Here is a 24896-nt window from a genome sequence, read left to right on the forward strand (position 1 = left end):
GCTTATGTTATGCAAAAATGCAAATGCACGGTGTGTAGGGAGAAACTTACAAACCTTTACGTTTTATTTAAAAACTAAACTAAAAAACTAAAACCATACAAACTTAGAGCTGAAAAACAACAAGACAAAAACAAGTTAGAAGAATATTTACAACATGATGCAAATACATGACTTTTCAAAAACAAAATTTAAGGATCACGACTAAATATTAATTCAAACAAGGAATTTTGAAAATTTTGACAACACACGTTTAATTCTAGACTCGACTCTCAAAAGATGTCCCCAGCGGAGTCGCCAACTGTAGCGACGTAAAAATTTCGCTTTGGTCGCTAGTTGAGGCGATTATTTGAAAATTTGAAAATGGAATTTCGGTTTTAAAAAGAAAAGAAGTCGCCGCCGATCTTTTTTTTTAGGTGTGATCGGACACTTAATAAATCCTCTTTTTTTAAAAAAAGAAAATTTATTTTTTAACAAAAATGAAGGCCGAATTTGGGTTTACGCGAAGATCTAGAGAGAAATAGGGTTCGGGAGTCGGTTACGCACGAGGAAGGTATTAACACCCTCGCGACGCCCAAAATTGGTATCTTGTTAAACACGCGTTGTCTTAATTCTCAAAAATACAAGTTTAATTTAATATTTAATCGCGATCTGATTGAACTACGAGAATTTGAAATTTTGGTTTTTTAGAAGGACGTCTCATTTTTAACACAAGCCAATGATATTCACCCAACATAGCAATGAAATCAGTGACTTGGTGTTGAAATCGATACGTTGCCTTATTTATTAAAAATTAATTAAAAGCATAAAAAATAATATTATTCGCAACAGGAATTTGTAAATAATGCACACGATGATACAATTAATGAAAAAATATTAAAATAAAATATTAGAATAAAAAATAACAATAATATTAATATATAGACGAATAAGAACGAAATAATAATAATAATGACACGACAAGTCAAAGTAGAAAATAATAAAATATTATCAATAGTAACGATCATAGATTAATAAAATGATGACATGTTAACAAGGACAATAATAAATAATAATTAATAATGATAATTAGTTAATAATAAAACAATAAATAAATAAAGGAAGGCATATAATATAATAATATTAAAATAAAGTAATTAAAAAATACTATATATAAATATATATATACATATATAATAAAACATATACTAATATTAATAATAATAATACTAGAAATAATAATGAAATACAAAAAAATAAACATAATATAATAATAATATTAAAATAAATTAATTAAAAATAATACTATATGTAAAATATATATATACCTATATAATAAAACATACACTAATATTAATAATAATAATAATAATAATACTAGCAATAATAATGAAATACAAAAAAGTAAATATAATAATAATGTTAAAATAAAGTAATTAAAAATAGTATTATATATTAATATATATATAATATATAATAAGAATATACACTAATATTAATAATAATAATAATAATAGTAATAATATTGAAATACAAAAAGCAAATGTAATATAATAAAAATATTAAAATAAAGTAATTAAAAAATAATACTATGTGTAAATATAAATACATATACGTATATAATAAAAATATACACTAATATATAATAATAATAATAATAATAATATAAAAATAAAAATAAAAATAATAGTGTTAGACAAATTGATGCGAAAAAGGACTAAATTGAAACTAATATGGAAGTTTGGGGGCAATTTGAAAATAAATAAAGAAGAGAAGGACCAATTTGGGCACGCGGATAACAAGGGAGGACCAAAACGAGCAATATCCCCTCCTCCCAAAACGCAAAGCACCAAGAAGGACTAAATTGAAGGTCAAAATAAATTACAGGGCAAAATTAAAAAAACAAAAAATACTTGATTGCAAAGTAATAAAAAAGCGAAAGGGCTAAAAGCGCAATTAGCCCTTCCGTTAAAAAACACGCAGATCCTAGGCGGGTCAGGTCGGGTCGATCCGGTCCAAGTCAAAACGATGTTGTTTTGGGGTTTAAAGTCCCAGACCAAAACGACGTCATTTTAGTCCTCTATACAAAGCAAAGTTTTTTGTTAAAATTTCATTTTTTTCTTTGTTTCAGAAAAAAAGGGGGGGTTCTCTCATTCCTCTCTAGATGAACCTAGAATCCGGCGAAGGGATCGCCGTCGCGCCGCCGGAAAATTAAAAAGGTATATATTTTTTTTTTTTTTTATCTATATCTATATATATATGCTGTTTTTTAGGAAGAAATATAAAGAAATATGTATATATATATATATATATATATATATATATATATATGCTGAAAAATAAAGAGAAAGGTAAACAAAAATGGACCTTTGCACCACGAATCTGTTCTTGATTGCTTGTTACTTTTTTTTTTAATTGAAATCTATTCTTTGTATTCTCTTTTTTATTTTGTTGGAGCGAAAAAAAAAACCCTTTACATGATTTTTGAATGGCTTTTTATAGCCATCATTTTACAAATTTTATTATTATTTCTTACTGTCTTTTCTTGCAGGTGCAAGTGGGCGGTGGTGATGCGACCGTGGCGGTGGAGCAGATGGTGGCAGAGGGCAGTTGTAGAGGGTGGTTGAGGCTTGCGGCTAGGGTTTCTGATTTCTGAATATAGGTTGTGGGCTAGTTGGGTTTGTGATTTGGGCTAGGGGTTTGCATATTGGGCCTTAGAAATTGGGTTCATTTTATTTTATTTTTAGGGTGGGTTGATTTGTTTAATTTTTTTGTTGTTTATTGGGCTTCGTTTTGGGTCTGATATTGGTTTGGGTTAAGTGGGTTTGTTATTTTATAGGCCAAAATTGGCCTACAACACTCACTTTTATTGTTGCTTTGAGTGCGTCAATATTGATTTGTTATTCTAGAACTTGCCTGATTATGCATGTCAAGACCACACCTTTGATTTGATATGTCGAGATGATAAAGGAACTTAGGTTTAACCCACTCACTCCATAAAAGCCTACCTTCATAATTAACCATTAGTGAACCCACTTTGATCCTAACAAGCCATTTATTGATTTACCCTTTCCTATAATCCATTTTTGTTAAAATCCTCTCAAATTGACCCCTATTTTTGTCAAGATTTGATTTGAATAAATTGCTTAACTATGTTTTATCTTTGATAGTTAGCTTATGTTGTTTGACTTATTTTTAAAAAAAAACATACATTTTAGTTGTAATTTATTGTTTTTGAGCTTAAGTGTTTAATCCCATAATCTGAGAAGAAGCTCACTTGTTTTTAATTGATGATTAGTTATTTTTCTAGTTAGGTAATTTTTCAATTCAATCTCGATTCTAACCTTCTCTTTCAGCTTGTGACCACACCCCCTAACTAAAGCCACGTTACAACCCTCTAAAGACCTTTTGATTAATGTATCATCTCAATATAAAGTAGTGGAGATTTGATTTTCATGCAAGCCTATGGTAATAACTTTTCATATTGACTAATGAGTGCTTCATTTATTGTCCTTAAAACACCTCGAGTGATTTTAGCGAAGCTTTAGTGAGGATGTTAAACTTTGTGATATTTTGAATCAAAGGTAATCACTTAGATGAGGGGAGACACCTATGTTTTCGTGATAAAACGCTCAACTTGGAATGTTTGAAACTTTGATGTTTTTCTAGTTGAATTCTCAATGTATGATTACTTATGGTTTATTTTGATATATTATCGATAGGGGTTATAAGTTAAGAAGAATTTATTTTGATTGTGAGTTGAGAATTTTGCTTGAGGACAAGCAAATGTTTAAGTGTGTGGGTATTTGATAAACCGTAATTTATACATATTTTTATCCTATGCTTAGCATATTTATGGATGAATTCTCCTTAGATTTGGTGAATTCGATGCTCCTAATCCTTTAATTTCATGTTTTATACTTAGGTGAGCATAGGAGAGTAAAAAGAGCGAGAAAAGGGAAAAAAATGGAGAAAATGGACCAACATGGGAAATCAACATGGCCTGGACTTCCTCACACAGGTAAGCCGCATGACCGTGTCCATTTGGCAGAATCGAAGTACGACTTACACGGGTAGACCACACGCCCGTGCCTATGTAACAGCCTTGAACACGGATTGGAGAAATCGCACACGGGCGTGTCCCTGTCGAGCCCAAGTTTAGTTCTATTCAGAAAAGGCCACTCTTGAGGGCTTTTAGGCATTCTAAAGCCTATTTAAACACCTGAGGAGGCACTTAGAATAGACACACGGAGGAGGAGGCAAGGAATTACTCAAGAAAAGCCGATTGATCCATCTCAGAAGCCGGATTCATCATCAAGACTGAAGATCTCCCTTCAATTTCCTTCAGGAGTTTTGGGTTTTCTTTATGTTTTGTTATCTTTATTCTTTTGAGATGTTTTCTTTCATAATTATGAACTAAACCCCCTAAATACCTAAGGGGAATGAAACCTAAGACAGATCTTGTTATTATTATCTGAATTGCCTGATAAATATTTGACTTGTTCTAAATTATGTGTTCTTAATTCTTATTTTAAATATTCCAGGATATTGATTCAAGTTAATGCGCTTATTCAGAGGAGCAAAAGTCCCTGTCTAAGAGTAAATTTTTCGTAATTAAGCGGTTGATTGCATGCCTAGAGATAGGGTGACAAGATTTTGCCGGATTAGGGTGAAACCTAATAAGGGAGTCCATATATTGAGTTAATGCAACACTAGGGTGTTAATTAGAAAGAGATTTCAATTAATCAACTTAGGGTTAGACGTTATTAGTCCCGAGAGAGATAATAATATAACTTAGGGATTTTTACGGATCAAGTCAAATGAATAAATCGTCTGGTTCAGAGTCAAATAACAAGTGAAGTCTAGGTGGATTTTTCCTTGGGTATTGTCTTAATCAATCGAGTTTTCCCAAAAGCTTTTCCTCAATTTTCTCTCTGTGCACCCTTAGTTTAGTTAATTAGTTTATATAAACAAATCTCTTAATTTTTAGGCTAGATAATAAAAAGAAAGTAATTACTAGTACTCTTGGTTCCTTTGGGTTCGACAATCCGGTCTTGCTAAAGCTATACTACTGTTCGATAGGTACACTTGCCTTCATCGTGATAATAGTTAGTTTCAAGAACGATTAATTATAAATTTTTAAAACCTATCACGAATATCACGTATCACTATGATCCTTTTTGAAAATCATATCAGACACACTGTTTTGCATGCAAGACATTGCCTTGTGTCTCTTGGTTCTTTCATCTGTGTGTTGCCTAATTTGAGCCACAGTGGGATTGGCTCTTAGAGGTGCTAGTTCAACATCCAACTTAGCTACTTCCCACAAGTCGAATGCCTGCAGGTAGGTTCTCATCTTTACTACCCAAATGTGGTAGTGGTGCAGCTGGAGAGAAACCCGATGAAGACATGATTTTGAGGAATGAAAAATGACAGGTCCACTAAGAAATGAGCTCTAGATACCAATTTTTAGAACTGATAACAAAGATCTTGAAGGCTCGATACTTGTTGTAGCAATCTAAAAATAGAATCGAGCTTGAAGAACAAAAAGAAAGCAAAAAATTAAGAGAGAATTAGATGAAGAATTCTGATGAATTTTCATTAACTTTGAAAGATGGCATAATGCCAATACATATACCAGACATAAGCTGGTCAAAAATAAGCAATTTGTCACCTAAACATTACCTACTACCACTAAGTAACTTTAAAACTTAAAAAACATGACTTGCACACTTTGTAAAGCTGACTTATCAGCTCAAACATTGAAAAATTACATCAAGTATGTTAACAACTTGGTTTTAATCTAACTAAATTACAAAATGTTAATTGAAGTAAGAAAACTAAACAAAACAATAGCATCATCTTCAGCTACAACATGCATGGCTTTGGTAGCTCCTCTGCTTCTTGGCTGCATGTGTTGTATAGAAGCCAACTTCAACACCTTTAACAACGGTATCCCCAGGATCAAAGTGTTAGGCAAGGTCGATAACGAGAAGCCAGTTATGATAGACGGCTAACCGCCCCGAGATCAGAGTTGTCCAATGGCAATCAAAACAATGAAGGTGAATACTTTCTGAAGAAAGTCAGCAAGTATGAGTTTAATGTTCATCTTGTGAAGGTTGGTTTTTGAGATCACTTGGAAAAATAGTAGTGGGATTGAGAATTTAGCTATGAACTTGTTTATGCCTGCATATTGTTGTGGTGTAAAAAGCTTCTACCATGTCACAGAAATGTAAGCCAAAATCAAGGCGAAGTATAAAGGAGCAGTGGCTGCAAAAACATGGTAGATATCTACTGGAGAAATCATGGTAAACTAGTTATTATTGAACGATTTTTTCTTTTAAAATGTACTGCTTTGATCGTATAACCTTAGTAAAGACTATCGCTATTCACATTCTCATTGAGTAAAATTACTTAATAATTAATTATTGGTATATTTATAATTCTTTTGGAGATTTAATGGGTAAAGTAAAAAGAGAAATAACCAAAGTGTAAATATTAAGACATAAATTTGTCATTATGTCATTTTATTATAATTCTTTAATTTTTCAATAATTCACTTTATTGAACAAGATAGGCACTATACATAAAGCCCTGACTTGATAGCTTACAGTGTATAAGGCTTGAGAAGTAAAAATGCTCAAGATGAAGAATAATAAAACACTATTTAACACGATATAAAAACTAGTACAAGTCACAACAAGAAACAAAACACATAACAACACAAAAACTCTACATGGACATGTTTGATCACTCCACACTGGCTTTACTATAATCTTTCATTCATGAAATAAAATAAAATGAGAACATACATTACCAACTTTATACCTCTACATATCTATTTCTTTAAATATATCTTACAAATTTCATGGTCAAACCTAAAGATTGATGCATCAAGAAGCAACAATAATCCTTTTATTAATAAATTCATGAGCACCCCATCATAAATAAATTCATAAAATTAGGCTCATTTGCAAAATCTTCACTACACCATTTTCTTTCCATCCCCGATCAAACAATAAAAGTCTCTAATATCTTATTACATGGTTCTTCTACTCATCAATATCACACAATTCGTACACATTGTTCATCACCATTGCTCTCAAATAGGGTTTTTAAGCCTTGATATCTCATTCGATAGTTTTTCTATTTAGCAAACTCTTATCATGCATACACATAGACCATCACAATTTAGAATTTTTTTTACGTCTAGCTCTCTTTAATAATATCCCGTTGTGCTTAATAATATTTAAATTCATTGTAAATTTATTTTTAACCTAAATGATGATTAATTCCCTAACTCTATCATCTATTGGAAGCTAAAAATCCCTTCAACCCAAAATTTTGTATCTCTTTCACTTTTCACTATTAAGAAAAGATTGAGAGAAGAAAGAATTATCTTTATGAAGCATTCAACTTAATTTTCACTATTTAACCTCTCAATTTTTAATGTAAGAATCACGTGGTTTCACAATCTACACTAAAACATTAGATTTGAAAAACAAGTTATGCATAGATTCGCAAAATAACCACTTTATATATACTTTAATTCTATTATTGGTTTACAAGATTAATCAGTTCATTGATAATTAGATAATCATCATAATTTATCAATAATTTAATGAGTTTGGTGACCTTTCAAGCCTCCTTTGTGTTTTTTTTTATAAAATTATTCTATGATTTTGAATATCAAAATTAGTAAAGGACTTATTTGTATATTTCTCACTTTTGTTAATCGACAACCACACCTTTTTCCTTTCCTCTGTCTGCTCTTTTCACTCAAATTTTGACAATTAATCTCAACCAAAGTGTATCCTCAATCTCTTCAAAGCTCTTCATTTTCCTTATTTTTAATTATGGACTGCTACTCTTTTCAATTATATTTTGGGTAACTCATCACCATTTGTTCCATTAGTTTCAAGCCCACTATATATATTTTCATCCTTTTACGGATTCAATCCTGACTTAATTGGTTGTGTTGATTCTAAAAAATTTAAACCTGCATTAATTAAAAATAACCATGAAGTATCCCAATCTAGTGTTCGTGTATTAAGGTCTCATTCATCTCAAATAATTGCTTCACTTACCACTGTTTCTTGACAACTACCTCCATATAGATCCTCAACATCTATTCCTTTATCGATTCATTCTTGATCAAGATTGATACTATGCTTCCTTTTTTTATTGTTATGTTCCACGTATAAAATCCCCAAAAATAGCTAATTAAGTTTGCCCCATTTTCTCTTTCATTATCTCCACCTATGACATGAATATATTCCTCTATCTTTCCTAACTTCTTTCTTTGATCAACAAATCCACTTGATTTAGTATCCAATAGCAATAGAGACATGAATATATTGTGCTTTGTATTTTGGAAGAATATCTAGTGCACTATCAGTGCATAAATCACATGCACTATAAGTTAATAATAACATAACAATTAGAGGTGCTCATAGGCTAGACCAAGTTTGGGATGGACCAATATAAGGTATCTAGATCAATTTTTCAAGCCCGAGCTCCATTCAAAAAATGGGCTTACTTTTTTTTCCCAAGCTTGACCCAATTTATAAAAGGTAAATCTAGGCTCGAGCCACCCTGCCCATATTTAATATTTTAGATTAATTTTTATTTAAAAATATTTTTTTAAAAAATATAATGCGATAAATACACTAAAAATGCTAAAATAAAGATTTCTAACACATTAAAATGTATTTATATTAAAAAACATACTACAATAAATATAATAAATACTTTATTATATTAAATATAATTTCTAAAATTTTATATTTTGGGTTGGGTTATTTAGTTGGGTAAATTCTTTTTAGGTTTTAGATAATGAGTTTTATTGTTATTAGGCTAGTGATTTAATATAAATATATTTAATTATTATTTAACATATATAATTAATATACTTAATTTTCATAACATAATATATTCGGGCTAAACTCGGGCCAAAAAACTTATTCAAGGCTTGACCCATATATAAAATTAGGCCTTAAATTTTACTCAAGCCTATTTTTTTGACATCGTATTTTTGTCCAAACCTCTCATTTTTATAGGCCTTCAAGTTTTGGAAAGGTGATCCGGCCCATGAACAGGTTTAATGATAACTCATCATTAAATTAACAAACAAATAGTGGAAGATTTATAAAAATACTAATAAATTTATTTAGACATAATTAATTATAAATAAATGCTAAAACCCTAAATCCTTGAACCCAAAATCTTAAATATAAGAGTTATTAATATTTATTTATAATAATTACTTAAATATAATCAAATAAAATAATTAGTATTTATTTATAAGTCCTCTATATCTTTTTAATTTAACGATGATATGTCATATTATTATTTGCACGAAAGATTCACATATTATACCATTAATAAATTTGGCAAAAAATCAATCAATTAATAAATATGATAAAATAATAAAGTAGTACTAATTTTATAGTAATTGAGAAAATTCAAAATTCCTCTCTGTTTTCTCGGCGAAATATTTTGCATTCACTTGCATAACAGTAAACTTTAACTGTCACCGATGAGTTCACAATTTCTTTCACATTTTCCTTCAATCCAAGCATGCCAAATTGTCAGCCTAAATGGATCCTCTCATTAGCTTTTGGCTCCATTTTCCCCTTATTTTTACTCTGTTTTACAACCATAGCCTCTTTTAATGGCGTCCCATTACTTTTCTTGTACCGTTTCTCCGCCATAGGCCGTTCCTCCTACCATTTCGTGGAGAACCAACTGAAACCCATCTCCGTCTCGACTCACATCACCATCTCCACTCCGCCTTCACCTCCCCGCTTCGCCTACCTCATTTCCGGCTCCGCAGGCAATGGTAAGATGCTGAGAAGGATGCTTTTAGCCATTTACCATCCCTTGAATCAATACATAGTTCATGTTGACCGGAAAGCTAGCCATGCAGAGAGGCTGACTATTGAGCAGTTTGTGACAGATTATAAAGTGTTTAAAGAAGTTGGGAACGTTAGGATGATTATGAAAGCTAATTTGGTTACTTATAGAGGATGTACAATGGTTGCTAATACGCTCCATGCTGCTGCAATCATGTTGAGAGAAGGTGGAAACTGGGATTGGTTTATTAATCTTAGTGCTTCTGATTATCCCCTTGTTACCCAAGATGGTGAGTTAGATCTTCAAAATATATGACTTTTTGTACTGTCTTTGTTTTTATCTATTTATTTTGACATTTGGGTTCTTTCAGATCTTTTACACATATTTTCATACGTACCAAGGGATTTGAATTTCATTGATCATACAAGCAAAATGGGGTGGAAAGCGTGAGAACTTGTTTTAAATCTTGTAACCTTTAATTTTCCTGATCTGGGTACTGTTTTATTGTTTGGGAACTTTGTGTGATTTGATGGGGTTTTAATGTTGAAATGGCAGGGGTCAAAGGGCTAAGCCAGTTATTATAGATCCAGCATTGCATAATTCGAAAAAAGCTGAAGTGTTTTGGATAACTCAGAGGAGAAGTATCCCTACCGCATTCAAACTCTTTACAGGTTAATATGCTGAAACCTTCTACTTTTCTTTTCAAAATGTTGTTTTAGCTTATAATATATTTAGTTGTTGGAATTTTAATGGTGTTGTTATTTGCCAAATTTAGGAGTATGATCTATTCAGTCTTTTTTGTGTTCAAAAGTATTTCGGCCCTCTTTGTATCCTAATCTCAAACTGTAATTTAGTTTCCATACAGCTAAGTGTTTTAATCTTTTCACATTTATGGTTATTAAAAAGTTTATTCAATATTTACAATTTAAAATAATTAAACATAAAATAAAAATAATTTATATAAATTTAAATTTAAAATTAAAATGATGAATAAAAGTTTTATAAATAATTATTAATTGTAATTAATTTATTACTTACTCATATACTAAAATATAATAAAAAAATAATACTACTATTAAACATGAGAGAAATGAAATTGATAGCTACTTTAGTTGAAAATCGTACGGGTGACCAAAATTCAATTCGACTTGAAAAAATCGAAAAAAACTTGAATTTTGAGTTAAACTAATTGAGTTATTCGAGTCAACTCGAATTTTTTTCGAATTTCGAGTTTGAATCAAGTTGAGTTTTTGAATTCAAATAACTTGAATAATTCGAATATCAAACTATAATATTTTACATTTTTACCCCAAACTCTCAAATCTTTTTACTTTTCTCTCAAAACTTTTACTCCTTCCCACTTTCCCTCCAAAACTTTTACTCTCCTCCCCTCCTATCCCAACTCCCCAATTTACCCAAAATTCATTTCCTACCAAAATTTTACTCTCTCATTTACTTTTTCTCAAAATTTTACTCTCAAAAACCTACAAAACTTTTTATTTTTCTCCAAAATTTTTACTCTCTCCCACTTTCCCCCTAAAACTTTTACTCCCTCCTATTTTTCCCCTAAAACTTTTAATCCCTTCCCATCACACCTCTCATATACCCCAAACCCATTCCTCCCCCAAAAAAAAATTTTTTTAAATATTTTCCTCAAAATTTTACTCCCCATTTACTTCCCTCAAACTTTTATTCCCCAAAACTTTTATTTTCCTCCTAAACTTTTACTTCTCACCCTTTACTCTCAAATAAAAATTAAAATTATCCAAAAATATCACTAAACATAAATAGTAATAATTTTATTTATATATACTATTTATATTATTAAATTAAATTTCACAATTTATATTATTTATATTATTGAATTGTTTAATCATATTGAATATTTATATTAAAATTGATTTATTAATTATGCCATAAAATATTTGTGCTAAAATTTTATATTGGTATCAATTTCACATTTTATATTTAAAATAACTTTTATTAAAAATCATATTTTTACATTTAACATATTTTTAATTACAAAATACATAGTGACAAGAATCTGAAGATAATTGAAACAACTAAGCAAGCAAAGAAGCTAACCCGTATATAAAAGATTAATAAATAAATTATAAGGTGATGAAAGTTAATAAAAAATTTGATTAAGGTGGACAAATTTTATTATGATAGGTGACAGTGGTTACAAGGACCCAAAATTATTTTTAAAATTTAACTCGAACAAATATATTCGATTCGATTCGATTCGATTCGATTCGAATTCCATCTCACTCGACTCGATTCGAGAAAATTTCAAATCAAATTAGGATGATAAAATATGATTCGTCAACTCGATTAACTCGAAATTTTTTCATTCGATTCGATCAAACGCTCACCCCTAGAAAACCGTCTAAAAGCATATTGTACTTATCTATATAACTTTATATAAAAGAAAAGTCCAGTTGACATGTGGCAAATCATCATACTCAATTTTTTTTTTTTTTTACATTTGACTTAATTCATAATTTGGTATCTAAGTTTGATACCTTTTTTAATACGGTACTTGTGTTTATTTTTTAGTCTAATGTGGTATATGTATTTAATAAAAGCTATACATTTTAGTATTTAAATGTAATGAGTGTTAACTTTTAGTACTTAATTTAGGTTTTATAGTTGATTTAATAAAAATTCATAACTAACTAATAATATTAGCAATTATTTTTCATCAAATTTACCTTAAAATCAAATTAAATCACATCCATTGGATTGTATTTAATAAATTAAATACAAACTTAAACAGGTTTACAATTAACACTAAATATATTATATTAACAAAGTCTTGGAAAATTTAAACTTAATAATATTAGCAATTATAACTTTCATCAAATCAACCTTAAAATCCAAATTAAATATTAAAAATTAACATCGTTATCTTTCGGTACCAAAATAAATAATTTTGTCAAATACAAATACTAGATTGGACCAAAAAATAACTCATGTAACACATTAGAAAAAAAGTGTCTAATTTGGTACCAAGATATACTAAGCCTTTACATTTTGTAAGAATGATTAAATTTTAGTTTTGGTCCCTCTAATATGTCTAAATTTGAGATTTATAGCATATTTTGGTCTTTATATTTTTATATTGTTATTAATTTGTTTAAATGATTAATATCTTTAAATTTCTTATTAAATGAAAATCAATTCTTAAATCCGGACAATAGAAGGGCTAAATTTTTAAGTAAAAGTAGATAGACTAAATTTCAAATGTACAAAGTGTATAAAAACTTATAGTATATTCTTTACTTTATAGTTTGTACCAAACAAATAATCAATCTAATGCAAGACGTAAGTAGACTATACTAGTACAATTTGAAAATATGAACCCATAGATAGAATTAAGCTCTGCTTGGTATCGAGGAAAGAAAATTGAAAAGATAAAAATTAAAGGGATAAAAAAATATAAAGATGAAAAATATAATTTTTCTTTCCATTCATTGCTCGGTAAAGTTGAAAAATAAAAATAAAACATTTGAAAATTGCATAATTTTGATCTAACATAAACATATCTTCCATTTTCTCTACTGTTATCATTCAAATTTGAAAAGACTACTTTTTATGCATTAAGGTGAAAAATGATCATTTTTTTGTCCTTTTTTTCCTCTTATTTTTCTTCACTACTAAGCACCCTGAAAAATTTATTTCCTTTCCACTTTTTCCTCATATCCTTCAACTTTTCTACCCAATCAAACACATCCTAATCAACAAAATAAATTATTCCAATAAAGAATATATGCTTTGTTAGACTTCAATTCATATATTTCATCCATTTTGAGAATTCCATTGTCAGCATTTAGACGTGCCTACATAAATTTGTTTATACTTTTTGTATAGTGGAGTTGAGGTTGATTCTTTCACGAGCAAACCGATGATAAGATTAAAAGACTGTAGGAATTCAATTGCTATGCTCTTGGTCTTGATTTCAGATTATAGTTGGGTGGAAAAGTGGAGGGGTGGGAAGAGAGGGTGTAAAAGTTGAAAGAAAATAAATTTTAAGTATCAAAAGAAAATAAATTTCGAGTGTGCTTGGTAGAGAAAAAAGTAAGAGGAAAAAAATAAGCGGGATGATCATTTTCCATCCTAATATCTAAAAACCAATCCTCTCAAATTGAAATGATGAGAGGAGAGAAAATGAGAGAGAAGCGTATGTTAGTTCAAAATTATACATTTTTAACTTTTTTTTTCTTTTCATTTTTCAATTTTTCTTATTAAGCACACCTATGGAAAGAAAAATTATATTTTTTTATCTTTCCAAATTTCTTTTCACTCTACCAAACAAAATATTAGGGTGTGATTGGTTGACTGAAAAGTGGAATGATAGAAGTAAGAAGTGGAAAAGTGGAAGGAAAATAAAATTTAAGTGTGCTTGGTAATGAAGAAAAACAAGAAGAAAGAAAATAGGAGAGATAATCATTCTTCATTATAATGCATAAATATGACTAATTCCGAATTGGAATGATAATAGGAGATAAAATAAGAGAAGAGTGTATTTTAGTTTAAAATTATGCATTTTTCACTAGTTCCATTTTCTTTGCTCTCATTTTCAACTCTATCAAGTCATGAATGGAAAGGAAAAAATATATTTTCCACCCCTTCAAATTTCTTTTCATTTTACCAAGCAGAAAATATAATATTTCTTTCCATTCGTATACTTGATAGGAAAAATGGAAAAATTAAAAGAAAAAATATTTTTTTCATTATTTATTTGGTAGAGTTGAAAATGAACTAAAACATTTAACAATGTATAATTTTGAACTAATATGCATCTCTCATTTTCTTTCCCTCATTTTTCCAATTGGGAAGAATTAATTTTTATGTATTAGGATGAAAAATAATTATCTCTTCTATTTTCTTTCTTCTTACATTTATTTCCTATCAAGCATATCTAAAATTTATTTTCTTTCAATTTTTCCACTCCTTCCATCCCTTCACTTTTCTTTCAACTTTATTTGGTAGAGTGGACACAAAATTGGAAGAATGAGAAAATTGAAGGGTAAAAATTAAAAGGATGAAAAGTAGAAATATGAAAAAAAAATCAATCTATTGCTTAGTAAAATTAAAAATTAAATAAGATAAAATAAAACATTTGAAAATTACATATTTTTTAACTAATATTTTATCTCTCTCATTACATTAAAATAAAATTATCATCTTTCTTCTTTTCTTTCCCATCACTTTTCTTCTCCATCAAATATACACAATTTATTTATTTTCACTCTCCACCAATTTCTCCACTTTTACACCCAAACAAGCATTCCTTTTGTAGAGAAGGCATGTCTAAATTGGTTCACCTGTTTAAGTGACGTGTAGCGTATCAGACTAGCAGTATGTATACAGCTCGGAAAGAAAGCTTTGCTGCTGTTTCCAAGGGATAGTTGGTGAGAAACATTCTAGAAAATTGGTGCAATAGGCAAAAATATCTGAGGATACGAAATTATTTATGCTATGCTTCCATGTTCTCGTTCTTTCACCTGGTTAGCAGCCCACTCTCTCATTTCCCCTTAAAACATCAAAATTGGAGGATTTTTAGTGTATTTAAATTTTGCTGAATATTTCGGAAGTCTTGGTCGAAGCTTGGATGTCCTAAAAAGATTGTTCTATATGTTTACACTTTAATCTCATTTTCTTGTACCCAATTTCTCAAGAAGTTAAAAAGTAGCCAGTTGAATAATCTTACGTTTGTCATTTCATTGAATTTTGATGAATGTTTATAACAGTGAATACTCATCATGTTAATGATGATTGTACATAACGTAATCTTATATCGTCAAGCTGTAAGTAGGTTCGGCATGGATGGCACTTTCTCGCCCTTTTGTGGACTACTGCATTTGGGGATGGGACAACCTCCCTCGAAAAGTCCTCATGTACTATACCAACTTTCTATCATCTCCAGAAGGTTACTTCCACACTGTCATTTGTAATGCAAAAGCTTTCAGTAACACTACAGTAAACAATGATCTCCATTTTATATTATGGGATAACCCACCTAAGCAGCATCCTCGTCGCCTCACGCTTTCTCACATGCAACGGATGCTCAACAGCAATGCCCCTTTTGCCAGGAAATTCCATCAGAATAGCCGAGTGCTGGACAAAATCGACACTGACCTCTTATCTCGGGGCGAAGAAATGTTTACTCCTGGTGGTTGGTGTGTAGGAAGTGGGGAAAACGGGACTGATCCGTGTTCAGTTGTTGGTACTCCAACAGTCCTCAGACCTGGCCCCGGCGCCAAAAGGTTGCAAACTTTGATCAATTCTCTTCTATCCAATGACAATTTTCGACTGCGACAATGTAAATAATACTCGAGGAAAGCTGCTATGGGATGGGAGGCACTCTTCTTGCTAACTGGGATTTAATATCAGATGATGCAGTCCATCAGCATCCAGTGTTGCTTCCGATACAAGTTGGAAAGAAGAGTGAATTGATCAAAGTTTGAATACTAGTAAAAAGAAATATCTATATTCAAAGTGTATCGGGGAGAAAGATTTATTTTTACTAGAATGAAGACCCAGGGGACTCATAACCATAAAATATATTGAAGTTTCAAAGCGAAATGTTTCATATAGCAATGATATTAGACAAAGGCTATTGCTTGGACGACAAATAATAAAACCAAAAAGTAAAATGGTTGGGAAAGCAAGTGTTGGGTCATCAAATGGGTTGCCTTGTCATTTGCATTTGTTTCAGGCTGCCATGATTCCATCAATTCTCCCATGCAGTGAAGTGAAGGAATTGACGACCGGAACTGAACTGCTTTTTAAGGTTTTTTTAGTGTTTCTGTTTTTTTTACAACCAAAAATCCTGAGGAGGTAAAAGAAAATAGAGGAGCAAATATATCAAAGATGTACGGAAGAAAAATTTAAAGCCTCACCAATATTGCGCCAAATTTACAGGCTTCTCACTTCGGTTTTTCCAGCTGAATCTGGGGTACCTAAAATTTCCACAGCATATTAAATAATAAATTAGACAGGTGTAACTACCTCCTTCAACAGCTATAGTTTTTATATATAGGTATAGGTTATGAAAGGTTATATATTATTTGAATTATAAAATAAATAATTATTAAAAATTACAAAATAGTATTAATAAAATAGCACTAGGACGCATAAATTTTTTAACTAGTCTCTATATTTTTATTTTTTGAATAATTTAATTTTTTCGAATGAGGTAAATTTGTGGACTAGTTTTAATAAACAAAAAATATAGAAAAACTATATTAAAAGAAATGGAGAAAGGAGGAAAACAAAGGGAGAAGCAGAAGAATGGAAAATAAAAAAAAAATTAAATTGCTCAAAATGAAAAAAAATTAGGGACTAAATGTAGAATTTAACCTAAAATTTTCATTTGAAATGATGATTTAACGTGCTACGTCAGCTTACTGTTGCACCGTTAACAGTAATTAACGGCTTAGTGACTAAAATGTTACAACACAATAACGTAAGTGACTGAAACATAACATTTCAAACATAAGTGACTAAAATATAACCTGAGACAAATAAAAGTAACTATGTTGATAGTTTATCATTAAAAATATCACCTTTTTTTTTTATGTGTAAAAAACTTGTAAAACTAAACAAACCTAACTACCCTACAATTACCTTATTATTCCAATATTCCTCCTAATAAATGATCAAAATCTAAATTGTGTTCTCTGGATGGATCCCACCTTTGAGTGTCTCTATACTGTTTTGCCAAACTCACTAATATCTTAATGATTTTCATAAAACTCCATGACAATCCTTTAAAAGCAAAAAGATTCCTATTCTTCCATAGACGACATGCTAGCAAGCCAAAGAGAGTAGTCCAAGGAATCTCAATCCTTGGCACCCACTCACAATTTTCCAAATTTGTCTCAACTCACTTTAAGAGATTTTTTGAGAAGAACTGAGGTTGGCGACTTTTAGGCACAAAATTTAACCAAACCTCTTTAATAGCCAGACAATTTCTAAGGACATGCAAGATATCTTTTATATTATAATAACATATTGAACAAGATGATTTTGACCAAACCTCATCGTATGCGCTCAAGATTAGTAAACAACCATTGCTTGCAAACAAACTATAGGAACAAATCGTATAGGATCAGTTATATATTTTATTAGTGTAAGAATTATCTTATTTTACTTTTTACAATTATAATTTGAATTCAGAATATTTTTTTGAAAAAAACAAACATTCACTTATAAACTACAACTTAGTGTTGTTATGCTAAAATTTTATATTAAATACTACTTAATCATTTATTTAGTTTGGAATTAATTATGCTTGTATGTCCTTTTTATTAGTTAATTTATTTCCTCGATATATTCAATAGTTTTTATATTCAAAATGAATGTGTAATGTGTAATGTGTAATGTGTAATGTGTACTATGTTTGAAGTATAGGTCTCCTCCTCTACATTGGTGAGATGTCATCTTACAACCCATCTAAAACCATGGACAGAAGATCAAACGTCCAATTCTTTGAATAACATTTTTATAATTTATTGGAAATTTCCTTCTTCAAAACCCTTTACAAAAACAAATACATATAGTGAAAAATATTTGGTCAGAAGAAACATCAGAAACTAACTATATACTAAAGGTGACTGATATTATACTACCAAATATATACACAAATGATCATATAAAAGAAGATAATAATTTTATTAAGGGTTTGGTTTTTCCATTATAATTATTATAATATTATATTTTAGAATCAAGTTACGGTGTTTGGATTTCAATATTTCGGTCATTCCGTAATTTCATATTACGATCATCTTGTATTATAGAGTGTAATCTCATTACGCCCATTCCTTATGTAATCTTAGATTATAGGTGTAGTCTAAAATTTTGAACCAATTTACCTTTTGTTTTTTTATTATAATCATTTTAAGTTTTTTTCTTAAATAAAGTTTAAGACTAATTAAAATAAAAAAATATCATGCATTAGAATTATAATCATTATATTTTATTTAATAAATTATTTATAATATATTAATTATGGTTATAACTATAATGTGTTGCAATCACTTTTATGAAATATTATAATTATGATTTACAAAGTTATTTCATCATAATATATTTACTTATTAATATATAAATTGTAATAAAAATTAAGAATTGCAATAATTTATCATAATTTTATAAAAAGTGAGAATAATAAATATTAAAGGAAGTAAACTTGTTAAAAAACAAATTTTATAACAATGACAATTGAGTAAAATGGTGCTTCTAGGTAACCTTACATCTTATTAACCAAATACTCAGTATCTTACATTCCAATTAAATGAACTAAACAAAGTAATCTCACATTCCATCTGTAAAAATTCAGGCAGTTTAAGGAAAAGAAACTGTGAAGTGAGATTTATAAATTAAATGGTAAGAAGTGTGTATTATTTGAAGAAAATGTTACAAAAACTCTAAATAGAATCCTGGTCAGTCCCCCAAGCTGAAGGACAGAAAATAATTACATAGTCTTTTGAGGCACAATTCACCAATGGTGGAGGCATGTCAAAGGCATAGCTATAATAAGAAGGGCATGCGTCCTTAAACATCTTTGAATACACACTTGGTTTGCATTTTTCAGGTGTCCCAAACTCGTTTCTGCAACAAAATGAATCGATATCAAACGCCAAGCAAGCACTTTTGCAAGCAACTACTTCCCCATTTTTGTTAACAACTTGAACTTCTTGAGGGCAAAAGTTGTTTGGATTCTTTGAGCAGCTTCCGATGGTGCATTTGGGTGAAAAAGGTCGTGTAGTGACCGAGACAGGAAGGTTGTAGCCGTCAACCAGGCTAACGTCGTAGAAATTTGGCTTGCCTTTATCACCTTGAAGTGCAACTTGTACTAATGTGGCTGGAGGTATTCCTATTAGTCCATTGCATTGGAGCCTACCATCACAGTCACCGGTTTCACAAGCCGGTTGCCAATTCGAGTTGAAGTTGCAACCTGTCCTTGCCCAAATTCGTCCGTTCCACGTCCACGGTGCCTCAAACCGCTGCATCTGTCCTGATGGGAGATAGAATCCGCCATTTGCTATCACTGGATGGCCGGTGTTGGGGGCCGTTGCTGGCCATATAGGAAAGGGGCACTTATTGTGTACATAAAATGTTACCGTATGTGCTAGTGAGTGCCCTGCAAATTTTATTCGCTTCCATTGAATTAATATTGCTAAAACCATTTCAGTTATTCAACAAATTTTAGATAATAATTGGTATGAAAATTACCAGAAAACAGGAGCAGAAGAACAGCAGCAACCTGCAATGACTTCATTTTTTCAATTCAGGTGGAGATGAAAGACAAAAGGTTTTTCCAAACTATATATATATGTATGGAAACATAAGTTACGAATTTTAGGTCTGCTTAGATTGCAATTTAAGGTTTGATGTGTTTAATTTTTGCAAACAAAGCAATCTTGTCTTTAAGGAAAATCAAACAGCTTTAAGGAAGTCGACATTTGTTGTAAAAATTTACGAACTGTTAAAAATCAGATTGTTTGTGTTTGTCATTTGAATTTAGTGTTAACAGTTGGAAATGAGTATTTTTGCATCATTTTCACAACATTCAGAAAGGTAATGGATGATGCATAATACTTGTATCTAACATATAATGGATATGAATATGAAAATATCATCCTTTAAATATATAAAATTTTAAAAAATTCAATATATAGACACGTAAATGTCTACAAATAGGTCACCATTATGTGAGTCATATTAAATAAATATGAAGAATAATAATCGTATGTGACATAATATCAAATTATGTCGGTATAAAATAGAGTAGGATGGATAAAACTGAAATCGGATATGAAATATATATTTATAAATGTGACAAGCATCAACCAATCATATTTTGAAAAAGAAAATTGTATTTCTTAAATAGCTCCTACCTCTAGCATTTTCAATACAATTACCAAAACCATAATACTTCTTCCAAATGCTACAAAACTCTGATTATAGTAAGAGTAAAGAGTTACTCAAATTTAGTTTACCAGAACCATTTGTTTGTATCTTCGCTGGATTTTTTACTCCCACGTTTGAGTTTTTTTTTTTCTCAAAATTTGGTTTCATTATTCCACTTTTGGGTCAAGAACCATTACGCAACTGTGGATCGTGAGCGTGATGGACATGGGATCCAAAATCAGACCATCTCTGTTTCAATTCTAATGATTTGTAAAAGGGCTAGTTTCGACTCGTCCCAGTGACGTCCATAGCTTCAATTTGTCCTCGTTGGTTTAAGAGCCCATGAAGCAGAAAGGAAACTTTCACGCATTGATGGCAATGTAAATGGGGTTCTAGTCTCGATGGTAATTTGAAGCTTTGGTTGGAACCTTCAGTATGATGGCTGAGCATTTCATTGAAACATAGATCACTGCTTCATGCTCATGAAATAATTGAATAACTGTTTTCGACCTTTGTGGAAGTTGTTACTGCTACATTATTGAAGAGCCTTTTGCTACTTCTTGTAAGGTTTTCTGTTTTTACGAGGATATGATGATCTAATAGTCTCCAAATACATGGAAAAACTTCTCTTTATTTTTCTTCTTCAAGTATACATGTTTTACATATATCCGTACTTGGGTACAAGGATATGATGCTCCAAATGCCTCCAATTTTTTTTTTTTTTTTTTTTTAAGTTGAGCATTGAGGCAGCAACGCATACCAATATCAAATAATCAGTCAAATCCAATTAAGCTAGTACATAGCTAGCCACACTACTGTTACACCAGAAGTTAAACTCCACTTTAAGCCAAATCTAATAAGTACTGAACAAGACAAAATGTAATGCTTTAAAATTTATAAGAAAATATCATAGCATTCCATAAGCTGAAGATCCTAGTTATTATCTTCAGTTAGGCATTATCATCTTTGATTGGCAAAATAAAAGGGCTTTACCAACATGGACACCATTGTTGACAGGCAACATAGTGATGCATAGACTAAAGAACTATTACGTCTGCTCGTAAGCCATAAAAAGAGCCAAATTTGAGAATCCTAATAATGCTCATGAACCTAATCAAACTTTTATTATAATTATATATATTATTTTTAATTAGTATTGAAAAATATCAATTTGATCTCCAACTGGAGCCTGAGAGAAAAAAATCAAGTTTGATATTGAGCATGGAAACGAACTCATTATTTATTAGGTAAACAAGTTTAATCAACAAGCTCAAGCAGCTCGATTTTTTTTTTTCACAAATTGAGTTCACGATTTAAAAAATGAAACTTAATAGAGCATAAAACAAGCTTCTAGCCTTGAATTTCAAATTGACTGAAGCTTCTCACATCTAGAGCTCAGGTCGGCTCAATTACAGATTTTATAAAGAAGTGATATAGACATGGTCTGTATTCTAAAGCAGTACACATGATGCAATCTGATCAACTCACCAATTCATAATGTTAAACATCAAAATAAAAGAGAAAAACTGTCTAGCAACCCAAGCCAACAAGGATTGATTCCTTTTTCTGATTGCCAATGAGCAGAAAGGGCCATCAAATTTGCTTAGCATGAAACTAATCAATAAGACTATATTGACAAACACTTCCAAGATATAAAATGCAAATATACCAATAAGTCAAGGCAGAATGTATGGAAAATCGGAACTCAAAATAAAGTCTCTTATAATGCATGTAGAAACAAATAAAATATGTAGGTTTACGGAACAATAAGTATAATACATGATTAATTAATACTCCGTTTGGGAACATGGATTTGAAAACTTGGGATTTGGATTTCATTGTTATGTAAATGGTAAGAATAAAATGCATATTATGGAAAAACTAGCTGCTATTTGACTTAATATATATTCGAAAGGTATAAAAACATGGAGTTGTCAAATACAAATATATTTTGAGAATTTCAAATTCATTACTAAATAAGCATCTAACAAATTCATGGATTTGAGAGATTATCATAAAGTTATATTTCTGAATAGTTTAGTACTCAATTTACCCTACTTTTGAAATCCATATCCAAATTCTAAAATCCAAGTTCCCAAACGCAACCTGAATAATTTGGATAAATACTTTTCATTTGCTTATTCGAGGAAGTCAAAAGCAACACGCAGGACACATACAAAAAACTTTGCAATCTAATCTTTATAACCTCTAAAATCCAAAATATGGTGCATTCAACGAGGTTCGTGCGTGTGTACATACAGGAATCAACATGATGTTTCCAAAGTCCAAACATCCAAACCAAGATAGCAGATTGACAACGGTAAGGACCAATCTAAAATAGCTTTTATCCCATCCAATATAGAATCCGATCATATCATTGTAAAACATATCCTCATCAATGCAAGAAGTTAGATTCAAAAGAGATTAGATGCAAGCAGTAACAACTAAAAATTCATTACATTAATGGGATGCTTTACGATTTCCATTATTCTAGTAAACTAGATACATGCACAAGGATAAAAGACTGATGAAAGTTTTGAGGGCAATCCATTATTTAGTCCCATTGAATAAAGTTAAGTAATGCTAAAATATAGAAGGTAGGAAAATGATCGGATAAGGAAGTAAGTTTCAATCTGATCTGTAGAAACAACATAATAAGTTGCAACTAAGAATCCATCATTCATTACTAATTATAAATAAAATCTAAATTAGCAGCACATTATAAAAACAGAATTTGGAATTCTAACAAAAGGCAAAAGGAACTAACACTGTCATAATGAGCCCTCAAAATCTCATGCCTCAACAGTATTCCCAAGTTCAAATGAGAAATATTCACGAACGGGTGAAAACTCCACCAATCCAATGTCCATTGCATATCCAGAAACAGGCAATTTGGACTCTCTCAACACACAAAAAGCTTCAGCTATTCTTGTTTTTGGCACATCCTGAGCTACTGCACAAAAGGGAATCCAAGAGTCAGCTTTAAACTCTTCACCAATTTCGATCCCTTCCTTTTTAATTGCCTCACATAATTGAGCTTGGAACTGTAGGAGGGCCATTGTTGGAACAGGTGCAAGAAAAAGAACATTTTTGTCATTTGGGAAACTCCCAATTGAAGTAAAAGATAGAGGTAAAGGTCCTTGTTTTGAAGCAAAAGACTTGACAACAGATTCAAGCTTGGCAGGGTCTAGAAAAGGGCTGGAGAAGAGAGTAATGTGAGGCCTTGACTCAATTTCAATTAACTGAGTGCTGATTTGGCGACGAGCCAATACATTCCAAGCTTTCAAGACTTGGTTTTCGAGTGCTGGATCAAAGTAAAGCTCAATTGAAAAGCCTTGTGACATCGAATCTTTGATGAAAAAATAAAAGGAACCCAAATTTGGAAGGGAGATCTCAGACTACCCAGATGATGAAAACTGGAACTTGAATTAGAATTGAAATGAGCCAGAAAGGGGAAACACTTCAAAACCCTAGAAAGAACATGGAAAATGAAAGATGCACAGATTAGATTTTTGTGAAAAGACCAAATTACAAGAAAAATGTAAAAGAAAAAGGGATTTTGATGGTTTTCTGGAAGAGACAACGCATAAAGAGAGGGTGCGGGTGATGATTTTCGAGTGGGTTTGAAAATTCAAAATTAAAATACTTACATGTAATGAAATTTGATTGAATCTGAATCGGATTTTATGGTTTGGATGATTTAGGTTTATTTGATTTTTTTTTTAAATTTGAAAATCAATAAGAGTTGAATAACAATAAAAATTATTCGATTAAGATAATTGAGTTTTTTTTATTTATTTATTAACCAAATAGAGCAAATTCAGTCAATTTCAGGAAAAAAAATCTAGTCAATCCAATCGTTAAGATTCAGAAAAGTTCACAATTCAGTGATTCACACACACAAAAAAAAAAAAAAAAAAGGGGAAGGAAAGAAAACAAGAAAAATGCTTAAGCTATAAAGCTTCCGTTTTTATTTATTTTAGATTTTTAATATAAAATTGAATAAGCTATAAAAATAGTAACTTGATTATGATTCTATTTTTTTTATAAATAATTATGATTTTATTTTCATCACTTAATTATAATTTTTTTCCGATTTAATCAGTAAATTATTCCGCCGTTAATTACTGTTAAACGAGTAA

The 24896-nt window shown here is 30.4% G+C and overlaps 3 protein-coding genes and 1 pseudogene across 3 annotated transcripts; 1 reads left to right on the forward strand and 3 right to left on the reverse strand.

The window, feature by feature from the left end:
• Positions 1-6283, reverse strand: part of LOC108487788 (probable auxin efflux carrier component 8) — a 54419-nt pseudogene extending 48136 nt beyond the window's left edge.
• Positions 6284-9492: 3209 nt separating this feature from the next.
• Positions 9493-16495, forward strand: LOC108487787 (beta-glucuronosyltransferase GlcAT14B-like). Its single transcript, XM_017792146.2, has 4 exons — positions 9493-10120; positions 10202-10277; positions 10387-10502; positions 15653-16495. The coding sequence occupies exons 1-4, from the start codon at positions 9556-9558 to the stop codon at positions 16165-16167; spliced, it is 1272 nt and encodes a 423-aa protein (XP_017647635.1). The 5' UTR covers positions 9493-9555; the 3' UTR covers positions 16168-16495.
• A 2567-nt stretch (positions 16496-19062) lies between these two features.
• LOC108488864 (thaumatin-like protein) lies at positions 19063-20150 on the reverse strand. Its single transcript, XM_017793145.2, has 2 exons — positions 20077-20150; positions 19063-19984 (listed from the first exon to the last, which is right to left on the reverse strand). The coding sequence occupies exons 1-2, from the start codon at positions 20120-20122 to the stop codon at positions 19269-19271; spliced, it is 762 nt and encodes a 253-aa protein (XP_017648634.1). The 5' UTR covers positions 20123-20150; the 3' UTR covers positions 19063-19268.
• A 3263-nt stretch (positions 20151-23413) lies between these two features.
• On the reverse strand, positions 23414-24144 carry LOC108487566 (uncharacterized). The gene has a single exon (XM_017791939.2). The coding sequence runs from the start codon at positions 24096-24098 to the stop codon at positions 23547-23549; it is 552 nt and encodes a 183-aa protein (XP_017647428.1). The 5' UTR covers positions 24099-24144; the 3' UTR covers positions 23414-23546.
• Positions 24145-24896: the final 752 nt, after the last annotated feature.

Source organism: Gossypium arboreum, chromosome 10 (genome assembly GCF_025698485.1).
Source record: "Gossypium arboreum isolate Shixiya-1 chromosome 10, ASM2569848v2, whole genome shotgun sequence".
In the NCBI taxonomy this organism is placed as follows: domain Eukaryota; kingdom Viridiplantae; phylum Streptophyta; class Magnoliopsida; order Malvales; family Malvaceae; genus Gossypium; species Gossypium arboreum.

Excerpts from the sequence above, each read along its gene's own strand:
- LOC108487787 (XM_017792146.2), top strand. The coding sequence starts at position 9,556 with ATGCCAAATTGTCAGCCTAAATGGATCCTCTCATTAGCTTTTGGCTCC. Across the intron at positions 10,278-10,386 it reads AGCAAAATGGGGTGGAAAGC|GGGTCAAAGGGCTAAGCCAG; the intron begins GTGAGAACTTGT and ends TTGAAATGGCAG. Across the intron at positions 10,503-15,652 it reads CGCATTCAAACTCTTTACAG|GTTCGGCATGGATGGCACTT; the intron begins GTTAATATGCTG and ends AGCTGTAAGTAG.
- LOC108487566 (XM_017791939.2), bottom strand. The coding sequence starts at position 24,098 with ATGTCACAAGGCTTTTCAATTGAGCTTTACTTTGATCCAGCACTCGAA.
- LOC108488864 (XM_017793145.2), bottom strand. The coding sequence starts at position 20,122 with ATGAAGTCATTGCAGGTTGCTGCTGTTCTTCTGCTCCTGTTTTCTG. Across the intron at positions 19,985-20,076 it reads TCTTCTGCTCCTGTTTTCTG|GGCACTCACTAGCACATACG; the intron begins GTAATTTTCATA and ends TAAAATTTGCAG.